The 12,438-nt window shown below is 65.9% G+C and overlaps 4 protein-coding genes across 4 annotated transcripts in view; 3 read left to right on the top strand and 1 right to left on the bottom strand.

The window, feature by feature from the left end:
• Positions 1-11,491, top strand: part of LOC141936963 (class II histocompatibility antigen, B-L beta chain-like) — a 68,945-nt gene extending 57,454 nt beyond the window's left edge. Inside the window, exon 6 of the mRNA XM_074854397.1 lies at positions 11,421-11,491. Coding sequence (XP_074710498.1) covers positions 11,421-11,429 — 9 coding nt within the window. The 3' untranslated portion in view covers positions 11,430-11,491. The remainder of the gene's footprint in view (positions 1-11,420) is intronic.
• LOC141936969 (class II histocompatibility antigen, B-L beta chain-like) lies at positions 2,442-4,522 on the top strand. The gene is made up of 6 exons (XM_074854409.1): positions 2,442-2,601; positions 2,965-3,234; positions 3,516-3,797; positions 3,879-3,985; positions 4,065-4,088; positions 4,259-4,522. The coding sequence occupies exons 1-6, from the start codon at positions 2,511-2,513 to the stop codon at positions 4,265-4,267; spliced, it is 783 nt and encodes a 260-aa protein (XP_074710510.1). The 5' UTR covers positions 2,442-2,510; the 3' UTR covers positions 4,268-4,522.
• On the bottom strand, positions 7,020-9,374 carry LOC141936971 (HLA class II histocompatibility antigen, DR alpha chain-like). Its single transcript, XM_074854411.1, has 4 exons — positions 9,207-9,374; positions 8,379-8,636; positions 7,871-8,152; positions 7,020-7,776 (listed from the first exon to the last, which is right to left on the bottom strand). The coding sequence occupies exons 1-4, from the start codon at positions 9,277-9,279 to the stop codon at positions 7,622-7,624; spliced, it is 768 nt and encodes a 255-aa protein (XP_074710512.1). The 5' UTR covers positions 9,280-9,374; the 3' UTR covers positions 7,020-7,621.
• On the top strand, positions 9,832-11,556 carry LOC141936975 (class II histocompatibility antigen, B-L beta chain-like). The gene is made up of 5 exons (XM_074854415.1): positions 9,832-9,922; positions 10,284-10,553; positions 10,834-11,115; positions 11,198-11,304; positions 11,421-11,556. Exons 1-5 carry the CDS (start codon positions 9,832-9,834, stop codon positions 11,427-11,429), a joined length of 759 nt encoding a protein of 252 aa, XP_074710516.1. The 3' UTR covers positions 11,430-11,556.
• The last annotated feature ends 882 nt before the right edge of the window (positions 11,557-12,438 follow it).

The following is a 12,438-nucleotide window of genomic DNA, read 5'->3' as shown; positions in this document are numbered from 1 at the left end:
CGGGGAGATCCCAACTGATTGGAAACTGGCCAATGTGATGCTCATCTATGAGAAGTGTCAGAAGGATGATCCAGGAAATTACAGGCCTGTCAGCTTGACATTGGTGCCCGGGAAGCTGATGGAGCAGCTCATCCAGAGTACCATCACACAGCACATGCGGGACAACCAGATGATCAGGCCCAGTCAGTGGGTTTATGAAAGGCAGGTCCTGCCTGACAAACCTGATCTCCTTCTACGACAGGGCAACCTGCTCATTGGATGAGGGAAAGGCTGTGGATGTTGTCTACCTTGACTTCAGTGAGGCCTTTGACACCGTTTCCCAGAGCATTCTCCTGGCGAAAGTGGCTGCTTGTGGCTCGGGAGGGCAAACACTTTGCTGGGTAAAAAACTGGCTGATGGCCGGGCCCAGAGAGTTGTGGTGAACAGAGTTAAATCCAGTTGGCGGCCGGTCACGAGTGGTGTCCCCCAGGGCTGGGTTTTGGGGCCACTCCTGTTTAACATCTTTATTGATGATCTGGACAAGGGGATCAAGTGCACCCTCAGTCAGTTTGCAGACGACACACAGTTGGGTGGGAGTGGGAAATAGGAACTGGTGGTTTGCAAGATGTGACCTGACTTGAGGTTCAAGGAATGATTGTGGGAAACTGTGGTAGCGTTATGTAACACCGTGGTGTGTGAAAAACAGCAGTAACCCCCCCCCTGCAGAGCGTGGTGAGCGTGTGAGCGATAAACACTTCCTTCTTAAAGAGCGCCCAGCCTTCCTGCACCCCTATACCCTTCAGGACCATCTCCCAAGGGATTCTGTCAAGCAGGTGCCTAAAGAAGTGAAAGTCAGCCCTTTGGAAGTCCAGGATGTCAGTTCTGCTGCCCCCTCTCCTGGCCTCTCTAAGAATAGAGAACTCTCTTATTTCATGATCGCTGTGCCCTAGTCGGCCTCCAACCGCCACATCCTGCACCAGCCCTTCTCTGCTCACAACGAGGAGTTCCAGCAGGGCACCTTCTCCGGTTGGTTCACTCACCAGCTGCATCAAGAAGTTGTCTCCCACACATTCCAGGAATCTCCGGGACTGGTCCCGCCGTGCTGTGTTGTATTCCCAGCAGATGTCTGGGAGATTCAAGTCTCCCACAAGAACAAGGGCAAGCGATCGTGACATTTCTCCTACGTGCCTATAGAATATTTCATGCCCCTCTCTGTCCTGGGTGGGTGGCCTATAGTAGACTCCTACTACAACACCTGCCCCGTTGTCCTTCCCCCTGATTCTAACGCACAGACACTCCACCCTGTCTTCACTACACTTGTGCTCGAAGCATCCTGACAGTCCCTAACACACAGCACCACCCTCCCGCCTCTCCTGCCTTGTCTGTCCCTCCTAAAGAGCTTGTAGCCGTCAACTGGCGCACTCCAGCCATGGCAGACATCCCACCATGTCTCTGTGATGGCCACTACACAATAATTTTTGTGTTGCATCAGGGCTTCGAGCTCCTCCTGTTTGTGACCCGCGCTGTGTGCATTGGTAGAGATGCACTTCAGATGCGCTGATGTCCCCAGCACCTTTTTGCTGGATCAAAACGTTCCCCACTGGGAAGGGACAGGCATTAGGCTCAGGGTTCTCTCCAATGTCACGGGACTCCCCATGGCTCCCCCGGGGACCACCGATGGGGGCAGGGAGGGTCTGCTGGGGCCAGGAGCCCCCCCTGAGCCTCTTCACAGCACCACGGGCTCCTGGGGCTGGGAGACACGGAGCCCCTGTGGAAGGGAGCCCCTGGCCCCCATCTGTGCCCCAGTTCTGTCTGGATCCTCTCCGGGCGCTTTGTTACCCTGAGCCCGGGGCCAGGGACTGTCCAGCCAGGCTGGGGGACCCGGCCAACTCCCAGACATGCGGTGGAGGGGCTGGGGGGTCCCAGGGTCCCAGGGGACCAGCGCTCCCGCCCCACACCTCAACAGCCCCCTCGGCCAGGACACCGGAGTTCATGCAAAGTGACATGCTGATGGCTGGGTCTGCAGGGACAGCGTGACATTGGAGAGGGGCCCCCCCTTCCTGCCCCCTGCTCTGCCCCCCTGGGGTGCACCTGGGCCAATAGGAGGGAGCCCCGAGGCTGACTCTGCTGTTCCCGGGCAGAGCAGCAGCTCAGGGCACCCTGCAGAGCAAACAGATGGACGGACACGGACGAATGACCAGGCAGGACCACAGTAGCAGGATGTGGTTTGGGGTCCCCCTACCTCAGGTGGTTCCTCAGCCCTGGCTCCCCCCCAGTCTCTGGGATCCGGAGGTCGCATGAGCCAGATGCTGCTCCTGGCCCTGGGGTGCAGTAGGGGGACGACTGTCGTGGGGAGCCCTGTGGGGCCCGGCTCTGCCTGGTGACGGGTGATGCTGCCCAGCCTCGCTCCTCACTGGGCCTCACTGGGACTCCCAGTCCCGCACTGGGCAGGAGCGGGGCCATTCCCCGAGCGGGCAGAGTGCAGCTGGCTCGGGGGTCCCAGCACTTGCCCAGCCTCTGCTGTGTCAGCGATGGAGACTGGTCGTGTCCTGGGAGCTGGGGCCGTGCTGGTGGCACTGGTGGTGCTGGGAGCGCACGCGGCTGGTGGCGAGGAGCCCTCGGGTGAGCTCAGAGCCCCGGCACGGGGAGGCTGTTGGTGGGGATGGACACCCCCGTGCCCCAGGGAATCTCTGGGGTGTGGGGTGCTGCGTGTGGGGGAGACGCTCCCCCCGCTGCTGCAGCCCAGGAGCAGCCTCTGGGCTCAGCTGTGCCCCGGCTCCCTCCTGCCCCCCCTTCCCCGGGGCTCTGTCCCCCCCAGCTCTCCCCAGTGCCCAGGCTGAGAACTGGCGCCCTGGGGGGTAGGATCCCAGTGCCGGCCCTATGGTGGCTGTGGGGGTGTGGGGCTGGCCGGGAGGAGTCTGGGGATGGGCAGGGGGCTCCCCGATGCCTCCCTGCCCCACCCTGACGGCCTCCCTGCTCAAAAAGGGATTTTCCTCGAGATGAATGAGGCCGAGTGTCAGTACCTCAATGGCACAAAGCGGGTGAGGTTTGTGGAGAGGTACATCTACAACCGGGAAGAGTACGCCCACTTCGACAGTGACCTGGGGCTCTATGTGGCCAACACCCCCCTGGGTGAGCTCCAAGCCCAGTACTGGAACAGCCAGCCAGATACACTGGAGTATGAACGGGGTGAGGTGGATACATTCTGCCGGAAGAGCTACAAGGTTTTGACCCCCTTCATCACGGAGAGGAAAGGTGAGCACATGGCTGTGCGTTGCCCCTGGCCGGGCACAAGCCGAGCCCCCGGGCTCGCAGCGGGCAGAGCGTGTCCGTGCTGTGCTGGGGCAGGGCCCCGGGCAGCCCCCAGCAAAGCCCCTGTGCCCTTCCCTGAGGGCGTGAGTCCCTCGGCCCCTCCCTGGGCACGTCCTGCGTGGGGAGCACAGGGCCAGCGCTGGGCCAGGCTGGGGGCAGGCGTGCGGGGCGGCCCCGGGGATCTGTCCCCAGCCGCGGCCCAGCGCCCTCCCGCTCTCTCCCAGTTCAGCCCAAGGTGAGGGTCGCCCCCGTGCAGTCGAGCTCCCTGCCCCAGACCGACAGGCTGGCTTGCTACGTGACGGGCTTTTACCCGGCACAGATCGAGGTGAAGTGGTTCCAAAACGGGCGGGAGGAGACGGAGCGCGTGGTGTCCACGGACGTGATCCCCAACGGAGACTGGACCTACCAGGTGCTGGTGATGCTGGAAACCACCCCGCAGCGCGGGGACACCTACACGTGCCAGGTGGAGCACGTCAGCCTGCAGCACCCTGTCAGCCAGCGCTGGGGTAAGGGCCTGCCCGGCCCCTGGGGCAGGTGGGAGGGGGCCGGGCCCCCCCAGCCCTGACCCCCTGCTCTGTGTCCCGCAGAGCTGCAGTGGGACGGCGCCCGCAGCAAGATGCTGACGGGGGTGGGGGGCTTCGTGCTGGGGCTCATCTTCCTGGCGCTGGGACTCGGCTTCTATGTGCGCAAGAAGGTGAGTGGAGGGGCCACTGGGCGGGGGGGCTCCAGGGCGTCTCCCGCGCCCCCACTGACATAGTCTGTCTGTGTTTCAGGGCGCCCCATTCCCCTGGCTGCAGGTACTGTCCGTCCCCCCCCACCCCGTTCCCCGCTCCCTGCATGGGCCGGGGTCCCCACCGTGCCTGGGGGCAGGACGTCCGGCGGGAGCGTGTACCCCGCTGACGCCAGGGCAGAGCCCTGGGGACGTGCCGTCCCCCGTCCCGGCACTCACCCCCTCTTCTCCCCACAGGGCTCCTGAGCGACCTCCTGCCCCCGCGGTTCCGCTGCGCTGCTGCCTATCCTCTGCCCCCCCATGTCACCTCTGCCTCGCACCGCCCCTGCCCGGAGCCCCCCCGGCCCCGCGCTCATCCCCGGGGTCCCCCCCCTCACCCCCTCCCTCCCTCCCTGGCTTCCAGCTTGGCTGTCTCTGCTCGGCAGCAACGGGGTCCCCAGGGACCCCCCACGGTGGCCGTCAGCATTCCAGCTCTGCCTAATAAAGTGTCCCGGGACCCGCCGGCTCTGCTGGTCTGGGGACAGGGGGGCGGGGGGGGGGGAACTCTCTTCCCCGGGCCCAGGGTCTCGGTGCTTTTGGGAGTGGGGAGCGGCCCCTGGGGTCTGTGGAGGGGACTCGGGGGGAGGACAGAGCGCTGAGCCCCCCCTTGTCACCGCTCTCTGCGCGGACATGGAGCCCTTGGGCACAGCTCTTGGAGTGCCACCACCCAGCCAATCCCTCCCCCCGAGTGCTCCAGCCGGCAAATCCTCCTCTCTCCGCTCTAGAGACAAGGACGTCGGGCGGGACAGGGGCAGAACTTTGCACCAGCCCAGGCAGGTGACGGCAGCGGCTCTTCCCTTCCCCCATGTGCTGGGTTGAGTGTGCTGGGGCTTTTGGTAGCCGTGGAGGGGGCTACAGCCGTGGCCCCTGTGAGAAACTGCTCCAAGCTCCCCCGGCTCCGAGTTGGAGCCTCCTCTGGCCAAGGCCGGGGCAATGAGCAATGGCAGCTGTGCCTCTGCGATAACGTATTTAAGAAGAGGAAGCTGAGGGGGGGTTTTGGGGGCACATTGAGGAGGAGTTGGGAGGAGAACAGCTCTTGCACAGCGTGAGGTCAGCGGGAGGAAGGAGGAGGAAGGGGGCAGGTGCCGGTGCAGAGCCCCCTTGTAACACTGGTGATACGGCAGAGCCTCCCCCCCCGCTCCCATGGGGGTCAGCGGGGCAGCAGGAACACACCTGCAGCCTGGGGGGGACCCCCGGGACTCTGAGGGGAGAAGCCACCCGCGCTGGTGTAGTTCGGTGTTGGGAGGTGTGACATGGGGAGGGGGGGATTCACGGCGGAGCATCTTGAGGAAAATACATCCCGTGGGGGGCATTCGTGGTGGAGAGAGTCTGTGGAGGAGAGGGGAAGCACGTGGAGTGGGGGGGAATGCAGAGGAGTCCTCCCCCCGAGGAGGAAGCAGCGGTGGATTGACTGCACCCCCCATCCCCTACCCCTGTGCCATGGGGAGAGGAGGGAGAGCGATGGGGCCCAAGCTGAAGCCGGGAAGGAGGGAGGGGTGCGGGAAGGTGGGGAGGGGGTTTAAGCTGTGGTACCGTCCCTCCCTGTGCCCTCCTGCCTGTCCAGTGTCGGTTTTGTTAGTGTTTGAATTAAAGTGCTGGTCTTGTTTTCTTCCCCTGAGGAGTCGCCTTTTGCCTGGGGCGGTTAAGGGGGGAGGGAGCCCTCTCTGTCCTTATCTCCATTCCAGAGCCTTTTCGGTCATTCTTCTCCTTCCCAGCACTGGGGGGAAGGGCCCAGTGACCACCTTCCTGGGGCTCAGTTGCCCCCTGGGCTCACACCGTGACACCACCAGCGCTGTCACCCCATCGCAGGCGGCCACCAACTCGCTCAGGGACGATTTGCCCTCAGTGACGCCGCGTTGGCTGTCACCAACCACCTCCCGATTCTCCGTGTGCCCCGGCAGTTTCCAGCGGGATCCGCTCCGGGATCTTGATGGGTGCAGAGGTGGGACTGACAGGCCTGGACTTCCCTGGATCTTCATATTTATTTTTCTATTTTGAAAATCAGGGGTCACGTTTCCCCGTTTCCCATCAGCGTGAGCTTCACGGCACTGCCAGGACTTCTCCAATCTGAGGGGGAGAGGCTGAGCCGCTTCACCCCCCAGTTCCCTCAGGCCCCGCGGGTGCGTCTCATCAGGTCCCACGGACTTGGGCACCTCCCAGTTCCTTCCAGGGCCTTGACCCTGACCTTGTCCTACCGCGGGCGGTTCTTCCTTCTCCCAGGCCTTTCCCTTTGCCCCTCGGGCCGTGTGCCGGCAGCTCTTGCCGCTGGAGACGGAGGCAAAAAAGGGGTTGGGTGCCTCAGCCTCCTCCTCAGCCCGGGTAACCGGGTCTCCCGTTTCCTCCCGCAATGCCCCACGATTTCCTTGTTCTTCCTCTCCTCCCTGATGGACCTAGAGAAGATTTTCTTGTTGCCCTCAACCTCCGTGGCCACAGTGATCTCTCTCGGGGCTTTGCCCTTCCAGACCCAATGACCAGTTGCTCGGACAGTTTCTCTGTGTCCCTGCCAGGCTCCGGGGCCTTGCTGCCACCCTCTGTGGGCTTCCTTTTTGTGTCTGAGCTTGCCCACGAGCTCCCGGTGCCCCCGCGCAGCCTCGCCCCCCTCCCTCTCTGTTTGGCTGAGCTTCAGAGCTTGGAGGAGCTGATTCTTGAACCCTTCCCACCCCCCAGCTCTCTTGGGCCCCTCTTCCCCCCAGGGCTCCAGCCCAGGGGACTCTGCCAAGCAGATCCCTGCAGAGGCCCGAGGCCGCTCTCCACAAGTCCCGGGGTATGAGCTTGCTGAGCGCCCACCTCGCTGCCCGAAGGCTCTTGGCCTCCCCCATTTCCTGGGCACTGCAGCCGTGGCTGCCCTTGGCCTTCACCCTCCCCACCAGCACCCCATCCTTGGGGAGGGCCCAGCTCCAGTCCCAGCACAGCCCCTCCTGGGCTCCTCTATCGCTCGCAGAAAGAAGTTCTCATCACCGCAGTGCAAGAACCTCCTGTATTGCTTGTCCCCTGCTGGGTTGTGCCCCCCAACAGCTCGGGGGGGGGGTTGAAGTGCCCCCCATGAGGGTGGGGGGCCCAGACTGGGGGGGTCTGGGATGGACGGTGGGAGGTGAGAGAGGAGATCCACAGGGGCTGGAGTGATTTTGGGAGAGCTGGGGTGGGAAAAGGGGAGAAATGAGGAACTGGGGTGGGCTGGGGGCTGCTCTGGACTAGGGGAGAACAGGGCACCCCAAAACAAGGCCAAGGCCAACGTGGGAGCAGAGGTATCCCCCACCCAGTGCAGTGTCCCCAGTGCTGGGATGGGGCGAATGGAGCAGCGGGGCCACCCCGCACGCCTGTCCCCAGCCTGTCCCAGGGTCAGTGGGGCAAGTGGGGCCAGGGCAGGTCCCACACATGCCCTGGGGGTTGCTGGGTGCTGGGAGGGGGCTCAGAGCTGAAAGGGGCTGGGGGAGGATCTGGGGAGCTGGAGAGGGGGAGTGGGATGTCGGAGAGGTGGGGGTTGTGGTGCAGCCGTGGGGCATGGGACTGGTGAGGGCTGGGGGGTCGCAGGGCTTTGGGGGCACTCTGGATGCCGCCCCCTCACAGGAGGCCCTGCTGGTTGCGGGCGCTGTTCATCTTCATCGCCTTGATGATGAGGACGGTGCCTGCAATGATGCCGATGATGCCCACGGCCAGGCCCAGGGCGCACACCAGGGTCTCGGTGGTCTCGGAGACGGGGAGGGGCACTTGGGGCTCTGCGGAGGGGACAAGGAGGGGTGAGGACGGGGCGCTGAGCCCCTCCCTCGCTGCCTGCAAGGGGAAGGGACCCAGGCCCAGCCCCCTGCTCACCCCAGTGCCTCAGGATGGGGGTGGGCAGCCCCTCGTGCCCCACGCGACAGTCGTACTGGTCCCCCCGGCTGGGGATGAAGGGCAGGTAGGAGAACTTGCGGAAGGTGCGGTCCCGCCCTCGGTAGAAAACGGTCTCGAGGACGCCCTCGGTCACCTCCTGCCCGTTCTTCAGCCACGTGACGGAGAGCACGGGGGGCCAGAACTTGTCCACGTAGCAGGTCAGGACATTGGGGTCCCCCAGCTCCACTCGGCGCTTGGGGAACATCGTCACCTCGGGGGGGGCTGTGGACAATCCAGGAGTTAGTGCTGGCCTAGAGCCTGGGCACAGCCCGGCGCCACAGCACCCAGGGGGTGCAGGAAAGGCCCCGCTGTGCCCCACGGCCGAGCCAGGGAGACCACAGACCCCAGCTTGGGGCTGTGCCCGGGTGCCTCTGCTCTGTGGGGGAGCAGGGTGCTGTGCAGGGTCCCCAGGGAAAAGGCACCAGCCGGACCATGCCCGCCTTGTTACCGATGTTTGCCCGCGAGTGGTTGGAATTTGCCGTCATGATCTCCAGGTTCTGTTTGTCCACAGCCATGTTCTGCAGAGCTCCCTGCGCCTCGAAGCTGGCGAAGGTCCCGAACTCGGGCAGGCGCCAGACGGTCTCCGTCTTCTGCAGGTCCACGTGGAAGATCTCGTCGCCATCGAAATCGAAGAGGAACTCGCCGCCCTCCTGCTGCAGCCGCTCATCCCGCATGTAGAAGTCAGTCTGGATCAACACGTTCCCCACTGGGTGGGGACCGGTATTAAGCTCAGGTCCCTCCCCCACTGCCACGGGGCTTCCCACAGTTCCCCTGGTGACCCGTATGGGGTAAAGGAGGCCCCGATGGGTACAGGAACCCTCCCTGAGCCTCTCCCTTCCCTCCGGGATCCCACAGGGCTGTGGCGATGCCGACACCCCCCTCCCCAGGAACGGGAGCACCCGGACACCCGCTCTGCCCCGGCCCTGACTCCGGCATCTCGGTGCTATCAGGCAGTTGCCCTCCATCACCCGCTGAGCCCAGAGCCACTGACAGGCTGTGGGGACCACAGAGGCCTGTCCTGGGGGGTAGGGGGTGGCCGCAGGGCCCCAAGGACTTGGGCAACTGAGTGTCATAGCTCTCCTTCCTGCCCTGCCCCCCTGGGGTGCACCTGTGGACCCCCCCCAGGTGTTCCCTTCACTTGGAGGGATGGAGCTGCCCATGCCCTGATCCAGGGCCCGATCCTGCCGTGGTGCCAGCCCCCACCATGTGCGGGACACCCCCCGCCCCACCTCTGCCCCCAGACCCAGCACCCCCCAGACCCAGCCCCCTCACGCACCTCTGACGGCCTCCGTGCACGGCAGGGTCAGCACTGCCAGCAGCGCCAGCGGGACACCCCATTTCCCGGCCATTGCCTCTCCTGGCAGCGGGCAGCAAGAGCGGGAGCAGGCGAGGGGCAGGTGTTGTGCTGAGTGCTGGGGCCACCCCCGTGCCTGGGGGTCAGGGCCCCCCGGACTCTGACCCAATAGGAGGGAGCCCCGAGGCTGACTCGGCTGTTCCCGGGCAGAGCAGCAGCTCAGGGCACCCTGCAGAGCAAACAGACAGACTGACGCCCAGGCAGGGTCCCTCGGGGCTTCACCTTTGACCTTGGGCCCTGCACCCCCCTGCAGAGGCTGTTGGGGAGGGGGCAGGTTGGGGTCGCCGAGCCCGGGGAGCCCCAGCGCTGCCTGGGGCCGGCAACCGCTGCCTGGGGGCCACTGCTCCAGCGAGGGACAAGTGTCGGGGGGAGCCCTGCGGGGCCCGGCTCTGCCTGGTGACGGGTGATGCTGCCCAGCCTCGCTCCTCACTGGGCCTCACTGGGACTCCCAGTCGCGCACTGGGCAGGAGCGGGGCCATTCCCCGAGCGGGCAGAGTGCAGCTGGCTCGGGGGTCCCAGCACTTGCCCAGCCTCTGCTGTGTCAGCGATGGAGACTGGTCGTGTCCTGGGAGCTGGGGCCGTGCTGGTGGCACTGGTGGTGCTGGGAGCCCACGCGGCTGGTGGCGAGGAGCCCTCGGGTGAGCTCAGAGCCCCGGCACGGGGAGGCTGTTGGTGGGGATGGCCCCCCCATGGCCTGGGGGTCTCTGGGGTGTGGGGTGCTGCGTGTGAGGGAGACGCTCCCCCCACTGCTGCAGCCCAGGAGCAGCCTCTGGGCTCAGCTGTGCCCCGACTCCCTCCTGCCCCCCCTTCCCCGGGGCTCTGTCCCCCCCAGCTCTCCCCAGTGCTCAGGCTGAGAACTGGCACCCTGGGGGGCAGGATGCCAGCGCTAGCCCTATGGCAGCTGTGGGGCTGTGGGGCCGGCTGGGAGGAGGCTGGGGATGGGGTGGGGGCTCCCCGGTGCCTTCCTGCCCCACCGTGACACCCTCCCTGCCCACACAGGGGTTTTCCTGGCGATGGGTGAGGCTGAGTGTCAATACCTCAACGGCACCAAGCAGGTGAGTTACGTGGTGAGGTACATCCACAACCGGGAGCAGTACACGCACTTCGACAGTGACCTGGGGCTCTATGTGGCCGATACCCCCCTGGGTGAGCCCACAGCCAAGTACTTCAACAGCCAACCGGACATTCTGGAGGCTGAACGGACTGCAGTGGACTGGTTCTGCCGGAAGAGCTACGAGGTTTTTACCCCCTTCATCACGGAGAGGAAAGGTGAGCGTGTGGCCGCACGTTGCCCCGGCCGGGCACAAGCCGAGCCCCCGGGCTCGCAGCGAGCAGAGCGTGTCCGTGCCGTGCTGGGGCAGGGCCCCGGGCAGCCCCCAGCAAAGCCCCTGCGCCCTTCCCTGGGGGCGCGAGTCCCTCGGCCCCTCCCTGGGCACATCCTGCGTGGGGAGCACAGGGCCAGCGCTGGGCCAGGCTGGGGGCAGGCGTGCGGGGCGGCCCCGGGACTCTGTCCCCAGCCGCGGCCCAGCGCCCTCCCGCTCTCTCCCAGTTGAGCCCAAGGTGAGGGTCGCCCCCGTGCAGTCGAGCTCCCTGCCCCAGACCGACAGGCTGGCTTGCTACGTGACGGGCTTTTACCCGGCGCAGATCGAGGTGAAGTGGTTCCAGAACGGGCGGGAGGAGACGGAGCGCGTGGTGTCCACGGACGTGATCCCCAACGGAGACTGGACCTACCAGGTGCTGGTGATGCTGGAAACCACCCCGCAGCGCGGGGACACCTACACGTGCCAGGTGGAGCACGTCAGCCTGCAGCACCCTGTCAGCCAGCGCTGGGGTAAGGGCCTGCCCGGCCCCTGGGGCGGGTGGGGAGGGGGCCGGGCCCCCCCAGCCCTGACCCCCTGCTCTGGGCCCCGCAGAGCTGCAGTGGGACGGCGCCCACAGCAAGATGCTGACGGGGGTGTGGGGCTTTGTGCTGGGGATGATCTTCCTGGCGCTGGGACTCGGCCTCTACGTGTGCAAGAAGGTGAGTGGGGGGGTCGCTGAGCGGGGGGGCTGAGCGTGTACCCTTCTGGCACCGGGGCAGAGCCCTGGGGACATGCCGTCCCCCGTCCTGGTGCTCACCCCCTCTTCTCCCCACAGGGCTCCTGAGCGACCTCCTGCCCCCGCAGCTCCGCTGCGCCGCTGCCCATCCTCTGCCCCCCCGCATCACCACTGCCTCGCACCGCCCTGTCCCGGAGCCCCCTGGCCCCGCGTTCATCCCCAGGGTTCCCCCCTCACCCCCTCCCTCCCTCCCTGGCTCCCATTTGGCTGTCGCTGCTCTGGAGCCCCGGGGTCCCCAGGGCCCCCCCACGGTGGCCCTCAGCCGTTCCAGATCTGCCTAATAAAGTGTCCCAGGAGCCGCCGGCCCTGGTCGTCTGGGGACAGGGGGACAGTGGGGGACACTCCCTTCCCCAGGCCCCGGGTGGCCGGGTCAGTGCTCTGCATCCTCAGAGGAATGGTGGGGGACACACTGCGAGTCGGGTGACACCCGTCATCGTTCGGCTGACTGCGGACTGGCCCAGGGGTGGGCACGGGGCTGAGGGATCCCATGTCCCCTCACCTGCTCTGGTCAGTGGCTCCGTGTCCCTCTCCTGGTGCCTGACCCCCCTGAGGGGGGCAAGACTGGGGAGCAGGGCTCTGGGGTGAGTGGTTTTGGGGGGGGTCACCCCATCCAGCCCCCGCACTGATGGCCACTGTCGTCCCTCCTGCAGTGCCCTGTCACGGGACGCTGCCCTGCACCCTGACACGGCACCCAGCACCCCCGCCAGGAACCAGGTGTCCTGCCCCCACCCTGCCACCGCTGCTGCCCCCCCAGAGCCTACCTGCAGCCCCGCCAGCCCCAGGGCCCCCCCCAGTCGCCTTGTTCCCCACCACCCCGTGTCCCCAGGACAAGCAAGGTGCGGGTGAGGCGGTGACAGAGAGACTGGGCCGTGCCAGGCTGTCCCCAAGCACCTTTCTTGCTGCTGGGAAGTGCCCCAGGGCCCAGGAAGGCAGCGCCCCACTCAGCAAGTGCATGTGGGGCTGGGCAAGGGGGCAGTGGGGGGTGTGGAGCGGGGCTGGGAGGCAACCCAGCCTCTGCCCCGCTCTCTCTCGAGGCCCCGCTGGCTGCGGGCGCTGT

This window comes from Strix uralensis, chromosome 35, assembly GCF_047716275.1.
Source record: "Strix uralensis isolate ZFMK-TIS-50842 chromosome 35, bStrUra1, whole genome shotgun sequence".
In the NCBI taxonomy this organism is placed as follows: Eukaryota; Metazoa; Chordata; class Aves; order Strigiformes; family Strigidae; genus Strix; species Strix uralensis.
Note: the sequence above shows the minus strand (reverse complement) of the source record. Positions and strands in the feature narration are given on the sequence as shown.

Excerpts from the sequence above, each read along its gene's own strand:
- LOC141936969 (XM_074854409.1), top strand. The coding sequence starts at position 2,511 with ATGGAGACTGGTCGTGTCCTGGGAGCTGGGGCCGTGCTGGTGGCACTG. Across the intron at positions 3,235-3,515 it reads CTTCATCACGGAGAGGAAAG|TTCAGCCCAAGGTGAGGGTC; the intron begins GTGAGCACATGG and ends GCTCTCTCCCAG. Across the intron at positions 3,986-4,064 it reads GCTTCTATGTGCGCAAGAAG|GGCGCCCCATTCCCCTGGCT; the intron begins GTGAGTGGAGGG and ends TCTGTGTTTCAG.
- LOC141936971 (XM_074854411.1), bottom strand. The coding sequence starts at position 9,279 with ATGGCCGGGAAATGGGGTGTCCCGCTGGCGCTGCTGGCAGTGCTGACC. Across the intron at positions 8,637-9,206 it reads GTGCACGGAGGCCGTCAGAG|TGGGGAACGTGTTGATCCAG; the intron begins GTGCGTGAGGGG and ends GTCCCCACCCAG. Across the intron at positions 8,153-8,378 it reads CCACTCGCGGGCAAACATCG|CCCCCCCCGAGGTGACGATG; the intron begins GTAACAAGGCGG and ends GATTGTCCACAG.
- LOC141936975 (XM_074854415.1), top strand. The coding sequence starts at position 9,832 with ATGGAGACTGGTCGTGTCCTGGGAGCTGGGGCCGTGCTGGTGGCACTG. Across the intron at positions 9,923-10,283 it reads TGGTGGCGAGGAGCCCTCGG|GGGTTTTCCTGGCGATGGGT; the intron begins GTGAGCTCAGAG and ends CTGCCCACACAG. Across the intron at positions 11,116-11,197 it reads CCCTGTCAGCCAGCGCTGGG|AGCTGCAGTGGGACGGCGCC; the intron begins GTAAGGGCCTGC and ends TGGGCCCCGCAG.